Genomic DNA, 22,859 nt, shown 5'->3' with positions numbered 1-22,859 from the left:
TCCTCTTTAAGGAAAGAGTTCTGATTTCACTGAGCTGCTCCCAAGCAAGGCCAGGTTCACCACACTGCTGCTCCTGGATCTGAGCTGTGGGGCTGAGGAGGGCAGGGCCAGAGAACTTCATCATCCTGATGACTGAGCAGACTCCTCAGAAGAGGCATTGTCCCCCCTGCAGAACTGATCTGGCAGCTTGTACAGGCACAGAGCTCACAGAGAAGTCCTGTAGCCATCCTAGGAGCATTATTTGCTATGTTTCTTCATCAGTTGTAGTAACCAATCTTTCCTTTGAAATTTCAAGCATTGATAACATCTTACCCTTTTGCCTTTTATCTTCTGTCCTGTAGGAGAATCCTTTCCTTCTCCTGTCAAATGAAGCCTAAATCTATGTAAGGTGATAAAAGAAAGAAAGGAAAACCAAAAAGAAACAAGAATCTAGCCAACCTTTTTAATTAGAGTATATTGTACTTCCAAACTGGATACACTAGAAATTGGCAATGCAACATAAGATGCAAAGGAATATAACAGTTACTGTCAAAATGACCCTGTACAGCCTTATAATGCAAAAAGCTTTATACAATACAAATTTTTATTAATGTACACAAACCTTGACAGAATGATATTTGAACATAATACAACAAGTAAATAAAAAAAGACAGAAGAAAGAAAAAAGTGCTGAGAACTTTAACTGAATTACCAAATGGAAAAAACATGCTAGATTTCCTTAAAGAATGCATAGTGAAAACCAGTATGAAATTACCTTTATGGTGGGGGGAATTTATCAGAACTGTTGGTCGGTAGTTGGTAGGGGAGAACCTCTGGAGAACATTTTTTTTCTTTAGCCTTGAACTGCTAACCAATTAGTTTAATATGCATGAGCTCTGATAAATACTGTATTTTTTTTTTCTTAAAAAAATAAAAACCTCCTAACACACTTTTCCCTACAGCGAAAACCTCTCTTACTTGCCAGAAGGAATTAATTAATCATTTCCAAAGTGCTGACCAAATTTCCCAGGTACATGAAACGTTACTGTGTCAGATACTGGTACAGTGGAACATTGTTGAACACGGGGTGTTTGCATGCTGACAGCTCAGTCTTGGAAATTCCAGCCCTGCTTAAACTGCTGTTCAGTTTACATGGTGTCCTACTTCCTCCTCCTAGACAGCTGTACTTTACCTGCCAGTTTGAAAAAAATCACCTTTTTGATTTGGAAGTGTCTGCTCTTCTGTGGTGGGGTCAGAGATCTATACAATGAGTGTATTTTAAAGAACTGGTATAGTTTCTGGATGCAGATTGCATGTTTCCTGCTCTTGAGGTACTAAATTTTTTACGCTTTGAGGATTTATTTACTAACACAGCATTTTCTGTTTTGTCTGTACTCCAGGGCAGGGAGTGGAGTGGATGTACCAGGAGTTCTGATGGAGTAAAGCATGGCAAACAGGGCCCTGAGTTACAGAGGGTGTTTAAAAGAGTCATTACATCCTTTGGAACAGATGGCTTTTCTTTACTGTGCAGACAGACAGAACTGCCACGTGCTCATTAGAACCATAACCAGCTGCTGGAATGTAAACACAAAGGTGGGACTTCTTTGTCCTTTAATTAATATTTCCAAATGATAACCTGCTACTATTTTGGGTATTTCCCCCTTGTAAATAGCTTCCAGTATGTTAATAGGAGTGCACAGATTAAGATGCCCTCCCCAGACAGGAGGGGTTTGGTCATGACAGTGGAGAATATTTGGCCATCTGAGTGCAAAACAAATCTAGGAATCTTGCAAATAGTTAAAATTATGTAAGTTTTGTATGAGAAAAGTATTTCTACACAAGCTTTGTTGAAGAACTAATGAAAATTGAGTTCTGCTTCTAGTTGTGCATATGGCTGTGAGCCCTTGTGGACCCAAATGCATTCCTGAACTGGGGCATTGCTTCATCAGTGATGGAAAAGAGGTTGGCTGCAACCGGCCCGTTGGATCCTCCCCATCCCACAACAATCCACACAGGTTCCTTCAGGACAGCACGAGGTGAGTGGATGGCACATCAGATGTGACTCAGGGCACCTCCTACAGTGGCTTGGCCAAGGGACAGAGAGGGGGCTCTGACAAAAGCTGAGTCAGACATTTCTAATGCCATTGTGAAAGACAATGAGAATCCAAGAGACACCATGGAAAACAATAGTCCAGTAAGAGAGCATTCCCATGAGTCACATGACAGCTTTGAAATGTTTCATATTTTATATTTCGGATCTTAATGCAGAGCATTTTTAATCCTGATCTTTCTTCCTGGATCTTTAGTTTTCGAAGACACAAAAATCAATTAACAGTCAGTGAGCTCGTCTTAAGATCACTCTTGGCATTTTGAGATTAGCAAAGGTCATACAACCAATCTGCATTTGCCTCTTCCTGCAATAAAGTGCTACATATAACATGTCATTTTAATGACCACAAGTAGGAGTGTTAAATAAGTATAAAGTTAGTGTCCTAGCAGTGTACACTTTATCTGCCATTAACAAAAAAAGAATGAACTATCACTAATACCATGGAGGGTGTTGATTAGACTGTAGACTTTGCAAGTACAGAAATATTGAGGGTATAAAAGAGAACTGTGTGGTTCAAACAGCATCTTTTTATAACTCTGTATTTCAAAGGAGTTACTGGAACCTTTTCAAATAAACAGTCTTACCTTCAGCCTACAGATTTATTTATATTTTTTTTTGCAAGTGAGAAACAAACTAGTGCAAGACTAAAGCACTGTGCAAAACTGCCTTTTTTTTTTTAGTCTGAGTATTTATACCCAGAATTTATCCATACCCTTTTTTTTTAATCCCGTTGTTGGATTATTTTTTTTCCCACCATAGAATTCTAGTTATACAAGTTGTTCCTGCAAACTAAAAGGTAACCACTGCATAATACAGTATATATATATATATATCTTTATAGTATTTATATGCCCTTTTAAAAACAAAAGATGTATGCCAAGGTCCAGGTGTCTGCTACACTTGTGTAACAGTTAAGAATTGGGCCTGCTGTGGGGGGGTGTAGACAGCACACTGTGTACACGTGTGTGTGTGTACATACACATGCTTTTCATTGTCAAACTCTCATCCTACAGTGCTGAAAGCAACTTTTTCCTCCTAAGTTCTACCCCAAATCCTCAAACCTTGACAGCTGAGTACAAAGCATCAAACAACTAAAGGAAGCTGCAAACAACACTGAAATAATACACCAGGCCGCCCTGAACCAAGTGTTACTCCTTCCACAACTCTGCAGTTTAGGGTGAGATGGAGGGAAGGGAGGAAGCAAGCGTGTGAAAAAGGGAAAAGAATAATATTTAAATAAGCCAATACAAGGGATGTGCAAAAGCAAAGTCATGGCACGCCACAGGCAGACTGTCTTTCACACGCCTGCACGCACACAAAAGCCCCAAAATAAAATGCATCAGTTTGTAACCTTACAAGTGCTGATTGCCATTAAGGACACTCTTTTTTTTTTTTTTTTTTTCAGCTTAACAAGACAAAATAGTTTCTTAGATAAGAGTATTGGGAACATGCCTCTGAAGGTAGAAGTATGCAGTAGGTCACCTCTTGAAGATTTAATAAAGCAGCTTTCATGTCAATGCAATAAGTATACACACAGAGCCATTTTCTAAACCTTACTAATGATATAGTACAAGTGTTCATCACCTCTTTGCTCTACATTTTGCAGCAATGTACACCTGCTGGGTTTGTTGGGGTATTTTTGGTACAGAATGTAACTGCCCTCAGACAGTTTCTGCCCTTTCTGTTAGTCCAAGGTAGGCAAGGAAGGAGTGTTTAGGTGAAGAGGCACCTCCCGGTGCAGTCTGAGGTCTGGGTGGATGGAATGTGAGACTGTAGTGGTTTTTGGGGAAGAACATTGTTAAAGGAATAAGGTGGGCAAACTCTGAGTTCCAGTATTTATCAAAGCACAGGGAAGTGCCGTTGACGGCCAAGGCTTTCACCGCCAAGTTTGGCTCTGCCCCACTGCTGTGTGCAGCTGACAGAGCCACTGTTTGCAGAGCCTGGGAGGCAGACATAACTGAGAGGGGTGACAGGAGGTTTCTGGAGCTGTTCACTGGGAGGAGTGGACTGGCTTCCTTGGAGGTTGAATACTGGCCCTTCTTCTCCTCTTCGGAGCAGTCCCCGTTCTGGTGCTTCTTCACGTGGCGGCTGAAGACAAAAGGGTGGGTGGTCTTGAACAGGCACTCATCACAGCTGAAAGTCTGGCGTGGAGCATGCTTCAGTTTCTTGTGCAAGTTGAGATTGTCTTTGCGTTTGCAGCTGTAGCTGCACTGGTCACAGTGAAAAGGGCGCTCACCGGTGTGGACACGCACGTGTTCGATCAGCTTGTTGGCGGTCTTGGACAGGTAGCCACACTGGTCACACTTGTAATGGTTGCCAAGGCGGTGTTCTCGGATGTGCATCTCCAGCTCCAGCTGGTTTGCTTTCACTGTCTGGCAGATCCGACACTTGTACTCCATCTTGTAGTGAGTCTTCAGGTGGCACTCCATGGCTGCGGGGCGGTTGGTGGAGTAGATACAGAAGGGGCACCTGGCAACACAGCAAGGAAAGGCAGGGACAGAGAAAAGAGAAGTCACTCGGCTGGAAGACCCCCTGTTGCTGCTTTAACACTGTCACTCAACCCCTCTCTGACCTACAAACCAGGAGAAAAAAAAGGCACTTGGTGCTCCCTGTAAAGCCTCTCTCAAATATCTGACACATCTCTACTTGGAGGAGGTTTGGCCATTTTATGGCAGTAGAGCTCACGCATTCCCAGGAAAATACTGGAGCATCCCTTTAATCTTCTGGCTTACCTTGATGGGGAAGATTCTGCAAAGCAGGCCGGGCAGTGCAGGGTGGGAGACTGATTCACAGGTACTTTGTGTAACGACATTCCTAGTGTTTGCACGAAGTCACTTTGGCCATTTTTTTCCATTAAGAAGTGGTTTAAAGTGAGTGTTTACAGATGAGTATGAAAGCAGCTGTTTAAGTAAAGATGGAATAAACTTGTAATACCACATGTACAGCAAAAAAGCTTAGGAAATTCCTTTTATGTGACCTTGAACAATAAGCTTGCTGGGTGTCCTGCTAGGAGCAGCTGACAGCCACTCCCTTAGGATGATTTGTAGGGATTCCCGTGTCTGGGCGCTGAGCTGAGCCATGCCCAGAGGGGGCGGGTGTTTGGCCGTGCTTCCCTCCAGCCGGCTCTGCCAGGGCCGGAATTTTGCCGCTGTGGGAACAGGATGTGGGCTCTGCTTACTCACGGCAGCAAGCGTCCGGACCGGGGTGGACGTGGCAAAGGGCCCCTCACTGCTGGTTCCTGGACCAGGAAGGGCTGAGAAGGCTGGAGGAGGGAATCTTGAAAGCTTGGAAGGAAGCCTGAGCTGAACAAGCCTGGGGACCGACAAACCCAAAACACACCCAGTTGTGCTTTCTGTAGCTGAGGGGAGGTGGGTGAGGGCAGCTACCTGCAGGGGAAGCTCTGCGGTGTTAAGGAGTACGCTCCCTTCCAGCTCTCACCTGTGGTCATTTCTAAGCAGAGATCCTTTCTCTCCGTGTGTGTTTTCCATTGCTACAACCGGTTGTACAAACAGGTTTAATATCAATCTATATGCTAATTGAGAGGCTTGAGCACAAGGAGTAATAGAGGGGGACAAACAGATGCTAAAACATCCGGACGCTTTCCCTGGTGCACATCAAGTACTCTGATCCAGAGAGGGAGCCTGGCATTGAGGCTGCTAACGTGATCAGCTCTATTGCAATAGAGGACTCAGATGTTTATGCACACATACCTCTCCTGGGCTGGGTGCTCTCTGGATCAGAATCTCAGATTTTGACCTGGAGCTGGAGGAATCATGGTATTTTTTTTTCTCTTCCCCCACAGCAAGCAGGAGACAGAAAAAGCCAATTTACTTAGATCTCTTCAGGCTCTTCTGGACGCCTTAAAAAAAAAAAAAATCAGAGCTTTTTTTTTTAGGTGCAGCTTTCAAGGTACCCAATTATTACTTGAGCTGGGTAGGAATAACTTATGGAGACTGAGAAGCCCATTCTGTCAGGAAGGTCTGAGTCATAGGTCATGGTTTTTCCTTGGTAAATAGAACAGATTATGTGCAGCTTAAACACAAATTGCATTAGACAACTGGTCTGCACGTCCAAAACAGACATCCTGTCATTCTGGCACACTACTTGTTTCTCAGTTTGGTCGTCTTCCCAGATTCAGTCATCACATTTCAAGTGACCACCAATCCCAGTTCATGAAACTACTAAGCTGGAGACCAGACACTGCCTGGCAAACAGAACCAGTTTTCAAGAACTGCAGCGCAAACTGATAACACCACTCATGGTAACTTTAGAGGCGACGTGTTTGTCACGTGCCAGTTACAGAGCAGCAAAAGCACTCCTGTGCTGAGCCAGAGCTCAGCTCAAACTGGTTCCAGCTTCTTTTCCTGCAGCAGCTGGAACAAGCAAAGACCAGGGACGTGAATCTTGTATAACATCACATTGCCTGCCCACAGAGAGCAAGCATATGGCCCCAGCAGCCAAGCCTTCCCTCAGGGGTCCAACTTTGACATAAGGGTATGCTCATTCTCTAGAAAAAATGCTCTGTACCACCTTACAGGACACCATCTTAGTCAAGAACAAAGGGTTTTTTTTTCTTGAAGGGCTTCATTACTCATTAAACGTTAATTTATACAATAGTGATCATTCTAGGGCATGCAACCCAAAGCAGAAAGCATCAAAGTTATAAATTCTTGGGGAGGACTGACTCTGCATTAAAGTCTACGAAGTTTATAACCTCTAAGGTTATGGCTTCATACCCAGTTGCAGAGACTGTACAGTATTTAGTTTCTTTGAGCCAGGTGCAGAACAGAGCCTGTGCTGTGTGCTTGCCTTCACTCTGATGCCTTGAAAAAAAAAAGTGTCTCTTGGTTTGCCAGCATCTCTGTGTAGTGCTGCCTCATTCCCTGCAGGACCCATCACATACTGACTCCTATTTGACTTCAAAAGGGAAAGGACTGTAGTTTTTTTATGGCTCTAAGACCAGTGGATTCTACATCTGCTGCTAGGCTGCCAATCTGCTATGAAGATGCAAGCCTGCACTAAAGGGCTGAGGTCATCTAAATAAAAGGAAGCCCCAAATCTGGATTTTCAGGCATTTAACTAACTCTTTCTAATTGCCTTCCCTTTGTTCTATCCCCGCAGTATTAGAGGTGCTTAACACAGGAAAAGTTTGTGTACTTGCTTTCCTTACTTGAGCCCACCGGTGGGGACAGTGTGGCATTTCTTGTGCTCCAGTAATTGCTCAGGTGTCTTCATGAACTTATGGCACACATCACACTCGAACATCCGTGTGATCAGATGGATTTGTAGATGGCGCTCAAACATGTTTTTTGTTTTGCAGACAAAGTTACAGAAAACACATTCAAAGCCTGAAAAGTAAACCAGGAAAATTTATTCCTTATTTTGTGGCCAGATCAACTGCATAGAAGGTGACAGTTTGTAGTTGTTTAACAGTGTTTACCTTTCTCTGACTTTTCTTCAGTGTTCACTGAGGTCTGACTACCAGGCACTACAGAAATTACGAGCAGGTTGTTTGAACTCTTGGTTTTGGGGGTTACATCTGCATCGTCCTTGCTGTTGGCAGAGTCACTCAGTGCTGACAGCGAAGATGAAGATGGACTGTTAGATTCACTGGGTGTCTTCCTCTCTTCAGCTGATAAACAGGAGTAAAGAGCAATAACTAGGACAACAGATTAGATGGAATCTCAGTGTTTTAAATTTCAGAGGAAAAAAATGTCTCTGGAGTTGTTTCAAAATGCTTATAAACAAGTCGAATAATTAATTAATCTGTTAAGATATTATAGTTGCAAGTCCTTCCTTTTTAGCAGCATTTAGAACAGTGTGTCTCTCAATTTATTCTAGAATTGGGTCTCTCTGTAATGGTGGTGGGAAGGAATCACATAACTCTAACTAATTCACCACCAGGCTGAAGAAAATCCCAAGACAGCACTTTGATTAGCTCAGAAACAATGAAGAACTCATCTCTTAGCAAGGAAACAGAGCTTCTGTAGGTTTGGGGTGCAGAAACCAAAAGAGGCTCCTGGTCCAAGCTGAGCCTCCCTCACCTTTCCATTTATGTGGGTCCAATGGGTAAATCTGCAAGGAGGGGCAAAGGAGAATAATCATCTCCCTCATTGTACTGAGGGGCATTGTCAGTAATGATTTTAAGAGACAACAGCATGGTCTCAAGGTTCATCTGGTTTTATTAGGACCTTTTAGTGAGCATAACTAATTTAAAAAAACCCCTGCCTTATTTATCCAGATTTAAAACTGAAGCTTCCCTATGTGTGCAAGAGATCTATGAAGTTCAAATCCCAAACCCTATCACACACTAGAAATGAACAAGAGACTTTTCATATGAGAACTGTTGTGAGGCAAGGATGGGCAAATTATTACCTCCCTCCTACGTCTTGGTTTAATGAGAACTGTGCTAGAAAGAATTTTTACTGGAACTTCATATTCTCTATGTGATAAAAACTTATCTGATCAAGGCCTCTGCAAACACCAGTACCTATGTGCCTAGCTTTAAAGGGATAAGCAGCACCTTTTAGTCCAAGATAAAAATGTAGGAATGCACTAATGAAATCTGATGACCTGAGCTGTCAATAGGGAGGATGACTGGGATATCATACAGAAAGATTCACTGACCTTGGGGAGCAGAGTAATAGAAATGGAATGAAATTTAATAGTGCAGAGTACAAGGTTGTGACCTGCAGGGCCAGTAACAAGAATTTTTGCAACAAATGAGGAGCGCTTAAGTTGGAAACAGTCAAGGAAAACAAAAGAAGATCTTGAACAGAACACGGGATGAATATGAGGAATCAGTGTGGGGGAGCCTTCGAGGAAGGTAAATATAATCACAGAATGTTAGTGTCTGAGCTATTCCCAGCAGCTGCTGCTGTTTTACACTGCCACCACTACTTATTTAATTTTACCATATACAGCTGCGATTGCACATGTTGAGAGCAGGGGTTCTAACAAGAACATGTGCAGTGAGGGACTGATACAGTGAGAAAACTCTGTTTCATATAAGAAAAGGCTCTGTACATTCAGAGGGGAGGGGGTTGTTCTCCATAGATATACTAAGGGAATAAATTCTGTGGAAGAAGGCAAGAAAGGTGGAAGGAGCAAGAGGGGGGCTGATATTTCAGGTAGAGGACAGTTATGGCACAAGAACAGTGTATGTGTGCTCTGATTATCAGCAAGATGCATGCTGGAAATTTTACAGACCTCCTAATCTTTAATGCAGGAAAATCTGCAGTGGTCTGTCAGTCAAAGAAGTTGTTCTGCAATAATTACACCTGTCTGAAGATACATGCCAGTATCCTGACAAACAAGGCACTTGACTTGGTAGCATCACAGGATAAGGGACGGGAGAAAAATCCCAGAAAATCTACTTCCATATTTTTACTCTCTGTATTTGGTTAAATTGCCTGCTGACTGTCTCAGTTTGGCCTGGTGAAGGAAGAACAAAGGGGTTTTTTACTAAAAGACTGCAGCAACAGCTCCAATCTTTTAGCCATGATAGTGAGACACAGTAGAGCACAGCTCAGCATTGGGCTCCAATGCAAGCTTTTCATGTGGCTATGGGTGGTGGTTCTCATCTGCCTCGACTTCCTATATTTGAAGTGGAGTTAAATGCAAACATCTCAGACAGCAGGGAGTAGAGCTGAGAGCTGTGCTGGCATAAAAATCCCTTGAGAGCTCTCCAGTAGTTGATATTTCTGTGGTTACATTAAGCTCATGTATCTGTGAGCACAAACAAACTGCATTCTTCTCTCCTTCTTCATTTCTACCTGTTTTCCCAATTTTATTCCTGGTAGGACACTAAAAGTAACTTAGCTTAAAAATTGTGCCAGATGCAATTCAGGCTCAGTATTGTCAACACAAATGTTAGTTGTTTGTGGCAGCAAAATGCTTCTGCCTGGTGTTGTAACAGAAATTAATTAAAAGAGTTCTAATTTTCTTCTCCTTAAACTATGCCAGACTTCATTAGTTGCACTAAGCACGTTGAGCTTGTTTGAAAACTGCTCTTCCTCTCATCTGTGGCTATTGAGTGAACAGGGCCAGGGTGAGAAGGGGTGACTTGGGTTATTTGATACATAAAGTTACATTTATGGTATTGCTGAATCACAGAGTGAACTAAACATCAGTGTGAAATACCAAACTGATCAGAGCATGGAGGGGAACATCCTGTGTATTTCAGACTTACAGCCAGGTACACACAATTAGCACTCAAAGCCACCTTATCATCACTGAAGTCAAACCAGGATTCAGATGAAATAGTCAACCAGTCAGAAATACAAAGGAAATATGCTGGCTTCAACGGGGGAGGGGATTTGGGGGTTAAGGGGAATAGGGAGAAAGAGGGCTAAGTAGTCCTTCATTTATTTCACTAAGCTTGAAAATTGATCTGCACTACCAGATTATTTGCCTGGCTGGAGTCCAATTCACTTCAGCTTGAAGAGATCAGGCCTTAATTAGCAAGTATTTCAGTGAAAGTGGAGTGCTAATGGGGAGTGTGAAGGTTGCAACTAAAAAGCAAAGGAAGAGGGAGATCACTGCAGCTGGGAGAGAGAGATCATCACCTGTGTGCTTGCTGTTGACATGAGCCTTCATATCTGCCTCTTCCATGGTGACAAAATCACACGCTGTGCAGCAAATGGAGAACATCCACTGCTCTTTATCCACATGGAGGGACATATGACTGACAAACTGGACATTCATCTCTGTCTCAAACCCACACACGTGACAGCTGCAGAGGGGAATTCAAGAGTAAATGTTAAAAACCAAACCATGAACACAAGTATAGTGCCTTGCCCTGGATTTGCAAGAAAAAACTCACTGCACAGATCTCTTCCCTTCCTCGCTGTTGAATGTTCACTGCAGAATTCTTTTGTCTGCTGACCTGCCTTTGAACTGATGGCCGTGCCAATGTGATTAAGGGCAGGCACAAGGCAACAATCCTGTACATGCTATAATGATGCTAAATAATCATAAAGTTAATTAAAAACTACAGATTCCAGATGCTGCGCATCACCTAGCTGATTCCTTTGGGCAATAAGAGGCATTGCAGCTTTGCCAAGATGTTTAGCACGGCTGATACACTGACAAACAGAGAGCTTGCTGCACACTCCAGGAGTTATTTTCAAGCCCTGGAATGGTTCCCATGCCAAACTGGGATCCTGTGCAAAACTGCCTGGCAGTTTCAGTGTATTCAAGTAAAAATGGGTTCAAACATTTCTTATGCTTGACTGGAAAATAGCAGTCATCAGCTATGCAAATAATTACCAGGGATACAGATTTCATAGCCAGTGCATAAACTGAGTGATACTGAGAGGCAATGGAAAGGAGCCTTTAATTTAACTTTCTTCACAGCCTCCTCTTGCTCTGATTAGGCCATTAACATTTAAAACAAACCAAAAACATTTTAAAAAACATATGCTCTAGGGCACTATTTTGCTTTCCCAGGGGGATGGACTAGATAATCTAATCCAGCAGGTCTCATTTATTGCTTACTTCTATGATTTTGTAATTAAATCTACTCTTGGCACTTTGACTTAAAGTAAGAGTGATGTGGTAATCTGCTTGGCCACTGGAGTCCATATCACAGTTTGCAGAGAGCACAACAGTGCATGCAAGAAGGAGAATATCCAAATACCCATTTTCTCTGGGCAATTCCTTTTCACTTTTCAGGCAAGCTCTCCTAAAGGCTTGCTTGCTTTCCTCATGTTGGTCACTGAAGTTATACGTGTCTAGCACACGGAGGAAATGTGTACAGCAATACAACAATTATTATTATGCTTTGCTGTGTGATTTCATAGATTTGGCTGAAAACAGCAGAGCTGTCAGAGGTGACTGGGAGACAGTGCTTTGGATGTGCTGTGGATCTGTGTACACATCTTTCCAAACACAAAACTTCAATGAACACTGCATAAAAAGTTAAAGAGGCTTCTAAGAGCCCATCTGCCTCACACGGCCATTTGAAAAACAACCCCACAGCAACCCCCAGAGTCTTTCCCAGGGGTGGCCAAGCCAAACAGCATCACCCAGCCAGCTGCGTTTTGCTGCTTCATAAGTCAGAAACGGGCAAGACAAACACTGTCACTGCAGTTCCACCCTGCAACACCAGCAGGGTGACCCTGTAACGTGTCCTCAGTGGGCAGATAAGGCATTCAGAGTGCACAGCCCTTGTCTGGGTCCTCACCTGTAGTAATAAGGGAGCTTCTTTCCATCGCTGCCTTCAGCAGTGACAGCACTGACAATGTCCTCAGTGTCTGTACTCACCAGCTTCACGGAATGGACAGTCAGGTGCTGGTTCAGATTAGCACGGCACTTAGCAGCATAGGGGCACAAGTGGCATTTGTATTTTCTCTCTTCTGAAAAAAAGCAAGAGAAAAACCTTAAATGTGTGCTTCGTTTTTGAAGAGAGCTATTTTTAGAGCTGCCAATAACCAAGTCTGCATTCCTCTGGGTTTCTCCAAGCAGCTTTCAGAACAAGATACTTTGGAAACTTGACAGTTTGGAAACTTATGAGGTCACACCAATTACTCAAAAAAAAAAAAAAAAAAAAACCCAAAAAAAACCCAACCCTAATTTTGAAGTAGTTTAGGGCCAGGCTTTTTAACTCACTCCACCACTTGCAGTCAGATAATATAAAACTTTATAAAGTGGAAAACTGGGCCAACTGCTGTTCTGAGAGCTGCAGCAGAACCAGTAGAGAAACAGGTTAATCATCTAAAACTTCTACTGCTTCCTTTTCCTATCATCTTTTATTTGATTTTTGGGTTCAGTTATTATTGAGGTTGCCCATGTGATCACTTGCAGAGAGCTGATGGTTGAGGACTTTGTATTAAAACTGAGGGCAGGGAGGAAGGGGAATGCTGCACAAACTAACAAAAAAACTCATGCAAAGAACAGCTGAAGAAATTAAACAAATTCTTCATGAGTTTATGATGCTTCACAACTTAAACAAATGAAAAAAAAAAAATTATTTCAAGTTAAACATTTCTAAATCCTGGTAGCCCGTTTCTTAATTTTATTTTTTTTAATGTGCCAGGCTTTATCTTGCTACGAGTTGATTGAAATAACCAAACATTACATCAGCTCTTACAATGTTTCCCTTTGAGGAGCTGCTGCTCTAAATTTGAAACAGAATGCTACAGGTGTTAGGGAAAAGGCATTCAACAGAGCACCTTAGGACTGGAAAACCCCATGATGCCACAGAACAGAGCATTTGAGTATTTTCAGCATGGCTCTACTGTACAGTACAACTTACACTGTCATTATAGCAATAGTATTTTTCAGCTTCTGGAAATTCTTCCTTTCAGGATCTATTTTGTGCAGTGTACCTGGGCAGGCTGACAGGGTGCATCCTCCATATAAACACCCCATGAGTCTCAGTTGATTTGAAGCTTAAACACTTTAAGAAAGTTGGTGTGGGGTAGAACAGCCCCTGTTCCTCTCAGAGGGGGTGATGAAAGCAAAGATGAATACAGATATTAAATCCTTTCAGTTTCAGCAGATCTGAAACACTAAGGCCAAATCTTTTGCTGTTCAGTGACATTTAAAAAGCTCATCAGGTGAATGTAAGAAAGGCTATGCCTGCTCTGCAGAACTCCATTAGCAGGCTTGGTTAACCAGCTGGTATCTGCAGGCTGATCTTCTGGAACCTGGACAAACTTGGATTTATATGTTTTGTAAAGAGAAGTTACAAGTAGGCTGCAAAGAAATAAAATGTTTTTTAACTCCCTGAACATTCTCTGACATTCTCTCCTGTTTCTCTGCTCTGAGTGCAAGGAACTGAGTGTCTGGTACACTCTGCTGCTTACCTTCTTCACCTCCCACTTTAACAAACCATGACAAATCCACAGATTTCCTCAGGGATGTAACAACCAAGCAGGAAGCATCCTCTTACCTGTGTGCAGTGAGAGGTGTCGGGACAGAGTCTGCTGCCGACCAAACACTTTTCCACACACGTCACATGGAAAGAGCTGGTCATTAAATTTCCAAGACTGCAATCCATTTCCCACCTCCAGCACCAGCTTTTCTGCTTCTGTGCCAAAAAACACAAACAGGAAGCTGACTTTTAAGAACTTTAAGGCTTGGAGATTTCACTCAGTAGAGCCCTGTAGATGTCATATAAAATGCACCCCTTCGGCTGCATGCTGTAGGAGCTGGCACATGAGTTCATGTGAAAAAGGAAACTCCTAGTGATGGAAAGTAAATTAATCTTTCATACAGCATCTTTCATATGGACTTGAAAGCAGGACACTTTGACATAGAGTTAAAACAGATTATGTAAAGAAAGAAAGTCAAGAGTCAGAGGACAAAGCATGAACCTGTGATTCTGTTCTTGTGGAGAGACCACTCCTTTGGCTTTCTCAGTCACCCACCTTTGTCTGGTGCATGAAGAGGGCCTGGTCTGAGGTGGTCATCTATTTTTACACTGGATTATTATTCATGGCTGAAGGAAATTTTCCAAATCTTTTCTCCTGATGCAGGAATTTTTGCTACATGACCAGTCTTACATAGGAGAACAGAAGACTGCTCAGACAAATGTTAAACCAAGAGGATGCAGCATGCCAATGAGTGGGAGGCATCCAGGGTGAGCTCTGCTCAGCAGCTGCTGTCCTCAGGCACCAAAATCCCCAGCAGCTTACAGAGCCATCCATTGAAAAACAGAGACCCAGAGCAAGCCTTTATCATTAATGAAGTGGTTTTAATTGTTTCAGGAAAAGAGAAAGTCTGCCATACAAAAAAGAAACACCACACAGCATAAAACACAGACATGAAGGCCCTCTGTAAGGAAGGAGAGAGAAAATGACTGTGACTGAGGAAGAGAAAAATTGGTATGCAACTTCCCAAGTAGTGAAAATATTGCCAGTTTGGAACTGGACAGAAGGAGCAGAGAGCTGATGGAGACTGGGGGTAGCAGTGATACTGAGCTGAATAAGAGAACCAGTATCAGGAAGCCTTGTGTAAAGATACATTCCCTGCAAGGGTCCTGTTTCCTGAGGAGAAGGGACTGCTGGTGTTAGAGATCACAGAATCACAGAATCATCTGGGTTGGAAAGGACCTCTGAGATCATCAAGTCCAACCTTAATCCACTTCCATCCTGGTTCCCAGCCCATGGCACTGAGTGCCACATCCAGTCTCTTTTTAAAAACCTCCAGGGATGGAGAATCCACCACCTCCCTGGGCAGCCCATTCCAATGTCTGATCACCTTCTCTGGAAAGAATTTCTTCCTAATATCCAACCTAAACCTCCCCTGGCAGAGCTTAAGCCCATGGCCTCTTGTCTTACTGGGAGCTACTTGGGAGCAGAGCCTGACCCCCCCCCCCTGGCTCCAACCTCCTTTCAGGGAGTTGTAGAGAGTGATGAGGTCTCCCCTGAGCCTCCTCTTCTCCAGCCTCAACACCCCCAGCTCCCTCAGCCCTTCCTCACAGGACTTGTGCTGGATCCCTTCACAGCCTCCTTGCTCTTCTCTGGACCTGCTCCAGCACCTCAATCTCCTTCCTGAGCTGAGGGGCCCAGAACTGGACACAGAACCACAAGGGTACTCAGCAGTTTTCCAAATAGAACAGCGAGTGGTGAGGGGGCTTGGTCCAAGATTTACTGATGGTAAGATGCCTTCTATTTCCTCTAGAATGAAAGATGCCACATGCAGAGCACCTTTCTCTAAGCCAGCACCACCTGTGGGCTTGATACCCAGAGCTCTGCCAGTCTGTGCCATGATGGAGGAAAACCATTTGGCTGGGATATTCAGGTAAATGGGAGAAGAGGAGTAGAAAAACATCTTATTGAGTGTAACACTCAATCTTACTGAGTATAAGTATCGTGGAGGTTGGCACAAACCAACAAAATCTTCAGCTGATGAAGCACTGAAGAATAACCAAGCCTTGTAGAGGCAGCCTCTGACTGGCAGTCAGCACTGCAGATCTGAATGCCAGGTCTGAGAGCTCCTCCTTCACAGGGAGGTGTCCAGACAACCACACCGGGGTTTATGTAAAGAGCTGTCAAATATTGTATTTGATTTAAGCAATAATAAAAACACTGTCTCATTTGGGACAGAGATTCCACACAGTAATCTCAGCAAGTTTAGGGATGGTCATGCTTGCCAGCCCCTTTTCAGCAGCTGTCACTTTCTCCTGTGACCCTGTAATATGCACAGAACTCAGCACACCAAAGGAATTCTGTGGCACCTCTGAGCGCTGCCACCCAACAACACATTTTTTCTTAAATGAATTTCTCGTTAGAGAACAAGTTCTGCCTATTCAAAACAGCCCGGGTGTGAAATGAAAAACAAGCCCCCCACCATTCCCAGGGGCTGTGACCTCCATAACCTCTGAGAACTTCAATAAAGAATGATTCTTTTTGTTACTATCCTTGAGTTCAAAACAGTGACAAAAATCTGACTCTGTACTAATGCTACAGATATTTTAGCAGGGTTTTTTTGAGTACATAATCAAAACACTGCTTCAAAAGAGGAATATAGTAATAATTACAAAAGAAGGCCACAAGGGTGTAGGTTGCTTCGAAATGGTCGTAACAAAAATGAGTTAATTGGGACACATACCAAACAAACAGGCTTAATTAAGTAAATAAGTCTTAACAATTCACTTTGGCATTAGTCATCAGCCCTCTTTCATCTCTTAAGAAGAAGAAATATAATAACCTCTTCCCTATGGTGGATTTATAGCTATCAGTTCCGGGAAGCTCATGGGAAGCCAGAAAAATACCAGCTTTGTGATCAGCTCAAGCTGGTGAAAACCACTCCCTGGCAAAGCAGCTGCATATTTTTCATTGATGCAAAAGAGAACACTGTAGGTGTTTTGAAAATGCTTCTATTTACTTTAAAGATTTATTCCCAGAGTCCTAACTACCCTGCTTCTTGCTTCTTTTTCATCTGAATCTTCTCTCTGTAGCAAAGTGCTTTTTCCATTCACCAAGCTTCTTGGCTTGCTCATGGCTGACCAGACTTGGTCTGTGGTGCCACAGGAGCCTCAGCACTTTGTGGAAGATTTCTCAGCTCCAAGGGAAACCAGGTACTCCCACATTCCTTACTCTCTGGGCAGCTTTGCCTGGAGCCTGGAAACTGGAGCTCTGTGTCCATTTAGGGATCCAGAAATCCACCCAGAACATACCCAGCAACTGACCTCACCAGTGACCTGAAGAATCCAGTAAGTCACGCTTACTGGAGCATCCACATTTAGTCCTTAAGGCTCTAATTCTGAGGAATGATGTTTTCTGCACAAGTCCAGTGACTCTGAGCCCAAAACACTGGTTTGTGCACAGTGTTCTGTGTGTACTCTGGAGAAGTCAGCATCCTTATTCTTTATCAATACCTTACACAGTGGCCAGGAAGAAGATGGACTGAGAACAACTACTGTTAAATAATAAGCCACCACTGTGAGAGATGTCCCACAGAAACCCACCTTTCACCATGATATGCCTATAGTATAATGAAGAGGAAAAAAAAAAAAAAAAGAAAAAAAAAGAAAAAAGAAAATAGGAAAAGAGAAAAAAGAAAAAAGGAGAAAAAAGAAGGAAAAAAAAAAAAAGGACTTGATATAACATTATTAGTGCTTTAAATGAATGCTCCACAGAAAATTCCCAAATTTCTACATTAGAAAAGCATACAAGGCAAGTGAATATTGATGTAGGTTGCTTTTTTGTATGGGTTTTGGAGTTTAAACCAAAATATGCTTAATGAAACAGAAGGCCTCCAAGTTTTCCAGTACATCATTAAAAAGTATGAAAAAAGATTAAGGCTCAGTATATTACAGAGTGGTGATAAAATTATTTTGAAATAATTTTGCATAGAAGTCTTAGAACTTATGTATTTTCTGCAAAGGTAAAAATTCTCAATACCATCTGTATTTTCCCTGAAGTGAGGAAATGTGGACATCAATGCAGAAATACTGTTCTGTCCCTCAAAATAGATTAATTTCTGGCAAACAGAGCTTGAGAGAGTCATTATTTATCCCTTTCCTAAGCTGTTGGATGTAATTCTTAATATGTAAGTATATTTAGTTCCCACATTTAATGATTAATTTTTTTCTCTTATCCTCAGATTGGTAATATCAGAGTGCATTAACCACCCCTTCTGAAAAGCCTTTAGCCTGACTTTTGTCAAAAAATGCTGAGAGAGGATACCATATCCTGCTGAAGCTATAGCTGAAGAAGAGATCAAAGTGTGACCTGAATACATAAGTAGCTGTCTGGAGTCACCAAAGCAGCCTTGTGGCTGCTGGTAGCTGTCACACACAAAAAGTTCCCCAAGGACTGTCTTTGGGCTCTGATGTGTGGTGCTTTGATTACTTCTTTTCTTTTTCTTGGCTTACATATTTTTCAATTACTGCTTCACAGTGTCTTATACTACATTATGTTTTAATCTGTTGTTCAGTGACATGCCTACCTTTATATCTTTATACCAATAATTGAAAGAATGAAACCGCTATTTAACTGAAAAAGACAAAGCTAGGAAAACAAACAGCATGCTGAAGTGTCATTTAAATGAGATAAATTCATATTTATAACCTTTGCTGGTTTACTGTCTGCTCTCACATCCCATAACTCAAACAGCTCCTTCTCTGTTCCATTTTCACAACTCCATAGACCTCAGAACCAACAAAATCTGTGAGGGCAGATCCTTATGGTCACATGGAATCCTATAGATATAAATTAAAGGGATCACCCTTTGCAATAAAGTCAGAGGTGTGATGAGTCTCAACAAAGAAGGTCAACGTTTATTCTCTCCATTCTTCTGGTTTTGTGTCATATTAATATTTGGGTTACTCAGACAGTTTGACACTAAACAGATGGTCAAGAAGAAGCCAGGTAAGAAATTTTGAAAATTAAACGAACAGAAATCCTGTAAAGGGAGAAAACTGAGAGTGCTGCCTGGGCTGTTAATCCTGCTTGCAAGCCAAGTGCAATGAAAGAAACCAAGACAGATGCCTGGAGGATCTGGTGCCAGAACAGCCACCCAAAGTGTGGCTGGGAGCTCAGAGGAGAGCTGGGCAGGCTCAGAACAGGAGATGAACTGGGCAAAGGTAGATGATGGCTGCTACAGAAGAAGAGGAAATAAAGTGTGAAACACCTCTCTGATCATACTGCAGCTGATAAAACTTGCTGTGAAGAATACAAGATACACAAGCTGCTCTTTCTAAAAACATCAGCCATAACAGTTCAAATATTTCATATGATACTATATGAATCATATTCCATATCAAATGATATTTCATATCGTATTTCAATAAAGAGCTTGCATGACCCAGAAAAAGAAATGTGCATATTCTACATGGAAGTATTCCAAATGTGTAATGATAGGCAACAACACTTGAAAAAGTCACTGAGAAGTGATAAAGATGTTGGGATTTGTGAATAAAAGATAAAACCAAATAAAACATAAATATTAATGATGCCTCCATAGAGGAACTTGGGAAACCAGTGATGCTCAATCCCTCCTCTGGACCTGCTCTTGTTGAGCTCCTCATCAACCAACACCCCTGAGTCCTTCTCCTCAAGCTGTTCTCAATCCATTCTCTGCCCAGCCTGTTTGTTCTTAGGATTGCCCTGACACAGACACAGAACCTTGCACTTGCCCCCGTTGACCTTCCTGTGGTTTGTATGGGCCCACCCACCTCTCCAGCCTGTCAGGGTCCCTCTGGATGGCAACCCTTCCCTCCTGTGTGGTAGCCACACCAGACAGTTTGGTGTCACCAGGACAGGACATTGAGGATGCACTCAGTGCCACTGCCCATGTCACTGACCAGGATATTAAACAGCCCCTCTGAGGGATATCACTCATCACTCATCTCCTGTTGGATACTGAGCTGTTGGCTGCTACTCTTTGAGTGTGACCAGCCAGTTCCTACTGCTCCAATTTGCTCCTACTGTAATCTTTAAACCACAAGTAATTAATTTTCATAATGCAAATAGGTTTCTACCCTTTTAATTTCTTTCCTACAATTCTGCTTGACATGCTTCCTAAGAATCCCTTTAAAAATCACTCTGAGACATTTGTGCTCAGCTAGGTCTGTTATTGTGTATGTGCAAGTTTTCCTTTTTTTCTTTTGTTTTTTGTCACTGTGCCAATTTCTGCTTGCAAGTTCACCTGAAACAGGGGTTTTCCTTCATACAGAAAAGGTAAGAGCACATCTAGGGCACTTGGCAGAGGTTATCATTAGTGCTCTCTGTACAGAATTCACATACAAATAAAGACAAATGAGCCTTTAAACTACATATTTCTTTTCAGCTTCCTGCATCCTTTTTAGTGAAGCAAAAGCTGCTGTACTAGAGAGGCTGTAAGTTAGTGACCAGAAATCTCAGTGGGGGAATCTCAGTGAAATAAAAGCCAAAATGCAGACAGAGTCCCTCTTCCTGAGTCAAACCTGGATGAGAGTGAGTGCAAACCTTGGCCAGATCCATCCTCCCATGTGCCAGGGAAAGGCACCACAGGATGTGGCTGCTGCTGTAAGAGAACTTACTACTTTTATTGAAGATTCCCCAAGTGATAAGCAGTGAATCTGCCATTTCCTCGAAGCCCTTAACTCACCCTTTTGAGACATTTACCTCTCTACCTGCTCTCTCTTACCACAAGCACATGATCTGCTGCCCTCTCCTTCCTTCTGTGCTTTCTCCCATCTGCCTTCTGCTCCAGGGCACTTGTCAGCCCCATGACCACCCCAAACTCAACTAAACCACCCAGCAAACAAAAGGGTAAATTTGTACCCTGAATGAAATCAATGCTGGAGAAGAAAACCCCCCACAACTTCTCCTCAGCTTTGCTTAGATTATTTTTACACAATGGTCATTTATGTATATGCATACATAATGTCTATATACACATGTATATATTTATATAGCCTGATGAATTTTGCATTTAATGTATTCTTAGGCAGACAAATACTAGATAAGAAAATTTTGTACAAAATAAGATAGGTGAGGACTTTAGAGTTCCAAGGCAACTAAAAAGAAATGTGTTTCTTTTTTAAAGAAACATTGTAAAATTATGTTTCAATTCTTTTTGCAGAGCAAGAAAAGTAATTTAAAAAACCTGCCTATCTATTTCAAGTTGAGCTTCTATTCAGAAAAGTTTCATATTCAGGACAGAGGCTGACTCAATGCTGATGTTCACTTTTACATAAGATTCTGATATTAAGAAAGACAAAAGAGCATCTGAAACTATAGTTGGGTTTCCATAAGATGCAGAGTCTAAAACACAGCACTCTGAGTATTTACAACCCCAAAGCCTCATCTACCAAGTCTCTTTCAGGAGGTTATTGAATCACCATAATAGCTTTGAAACTGAATTTCTATCACAGAATTAGGTCTGGAAGGGGCCTCAGGAGGGCATCTTGTCTCCCTTGTGCCTGGAGCTGCACCAGCCACACACCAAACATCCCCATCAGTCCGGACAGGTGCTCCTCTCACTTTTTAAAAACCCTCCTGTGACAGAAGCTCCAGTCTCCTGGGATGGTTGTGCCTGTGTAAAATCTTGAAGTTTTACTTGATGTTTACCTTAACTCTTCTCTGCTGTCATTTAACTCTGTTATTCCTTATTCTGCTCATATGGACACAGGCAAGGTTTATTCTTTCTGCCCAAAAGTTGTCATTTTACATACTTGAATACCATTATCATGTCCCCCTTCTCCAGTCTTTCCTCAACATGTTTTCTAAATCCCTCTGCTGTCCTCCACATTTTTCTTGGATTACAGAGCTAAAATTTGAATTCAGCTGCAAAGCAGAATTATGACGTGTGCCTCACAGACAACATCCAGACATCTCAACAGGATGTTTGCCCTTTCTGCAATGAGCACCATCTCAGCTCTACACACAGTGTCTGGCCAAGACTAATCCAGATCCCTCCCTTATGTGGCACTGGGCACTGTCCCTCCCCATCCCTGTGGCACTCACCATTTGTGGCACAGATTTTTGTCCTCACTGAACTGGCTGCTGTTTTCCTGATTATCCTTAAGGTAAGACTGAAATCTAATCCTCTCCTCTGAACTGGTTATGGCACCTCCATGCATGGTTTCAACAAGACATGCAATGACAAGTTAATAATATTAATAACAACAACAACAACAACAATAATAATAATAATAGCTTTCTCTCCATGATCCTCAACATGAATAAAAGGACTGAATAACACCACAGCAAGCACAGACCATTGCAGAAGCCCACGTGTGCCTTGGAGTTTGACAGCTACACAACTACTTAGTTCCAGCTGTGCCTACTCTCTGTTTGTTGCTTACTATGAGCACATTGTGGGAGGCAGCACAGTCTCACCCAAATCAAGAGGTGAAGTTTCTTTTAGGACCTGGCAAGAACTATAGTCAGGTTTCCTTCCATAAAAGTCTGCAAGATGGATCCAGTTGTCCTTCCTGAACCCATCTGCTGTTATGTTGCTGTTTTCCCTTCTTCCTTTCTCAAAACCACACTCTGTCACTTCATGGCCTCTCTTCACCAAGTTGCCTTCTGTCACCTGCATCAAAACATAGGTCCCAAGAACTTGCCAGACAGCCTTATCTTGTCCTGAATACACCCTGCCACTTCTGGGCACCTATTGTATCCAAAAGTGAAATAATTGAGCCAGGAAAAAAAAAAAAAAAAAAAAAAAAAAAGGTAGGCAACCCCCCACATTTCTCATTCTGGACTTTGGATGAGTGTAGCTGCTCAGGAAGCCCTTCTCAAATTTGACCTCCATTGGGTTACATATTTATTTAAGAATATTGATAGTGACAATTGCTTTACCTTTTAAAAAATCACTTGCAGTTGAG

The 22,859-nt window shown here is 42.3% G+C and overlaps 1 protein-coding gene and 1 long non-coding RNA gene across 8 annotated transcripts in view; one reads left to right on the top strand and one right to left on the bottom strand.

Annotated features, from left to right (window-relative positions):
• Window positions 1-428: 428 nt before the first annotated feature.
• Window positions 429-22,859, bottom strand: part of ZNF827 (zinc finger protein 827) — a 101,267-nt gene continuing 78,836 nt past the window's right edge. For 2 of the 7 annotated variants that reach the window (XM_071753723.1, XM_071753724.1), the window contains exons 9-14: window positions 13,986-14,123; window positions 12,276-12,447; window positions 10,657-10,823; window positions 7,530-7,748; window positions 7,260-7,437; window positions 429-4,558 (exon numbers count right to left, since the gene is read on the bottom strand). In XM_071753723.1, the coding sequence (XP_071609824.1) occupies window positions 3,751-4,558; window positions 7,260-7,437; window positions 7,530-7,748; window positions 10,657-10,823; window positions 12,276-12,447; window positions 13,986-14,123 (1,682 nt within the window). In that variant the 3' untranslated portion in view covers window positions 429-3,750. Of the gene's footprint in view, window positions 4,559-4,821; window positions 4,990-5,799; window positions 5,949-7,259; window positions 7,438-7,529; window positions 7,749-10,656; window positions 10,824-12,275; window positions 12,448-13,985; window positions 14,124-22,859 lie in introns of all 7 variants that reach the window. The other 5 variants (XR_011727782.1, XR_011727784.1, XR_011727783.1 and 2 more) reach the window with 5 other exon arrangements.
• Window positions 1,891-19,361, top strand: LOC139800529 (uncharacterized). The gene is made up of 2 exons (XR_011727785.1): window positions 1,891-2,015; window positions 18,146-19,361. It is a non-coding gene; the product is annotated as an uncharacterized lncRNA (long non-coding RNA).

Source organism: Heliangelus exortis, chromosome 10 (assembly GCF_036169615.1).
Source record: "Heliangelus exortis chromosome 10, bHelExo1.hap1, whole genome shotgun sequence".
NCBI classification, from domain to species: domain Eukaryota; kingdom Metazoa; phylum Chordata; class Aves; order Apodiformes; family Trochilidae; genus Heliangelus; species Heliangelus exortis.
Note: the sequence above shows the minus strand (reverse complement) of the source record. Positions and strands in the feature narration are given on the sequence as shown.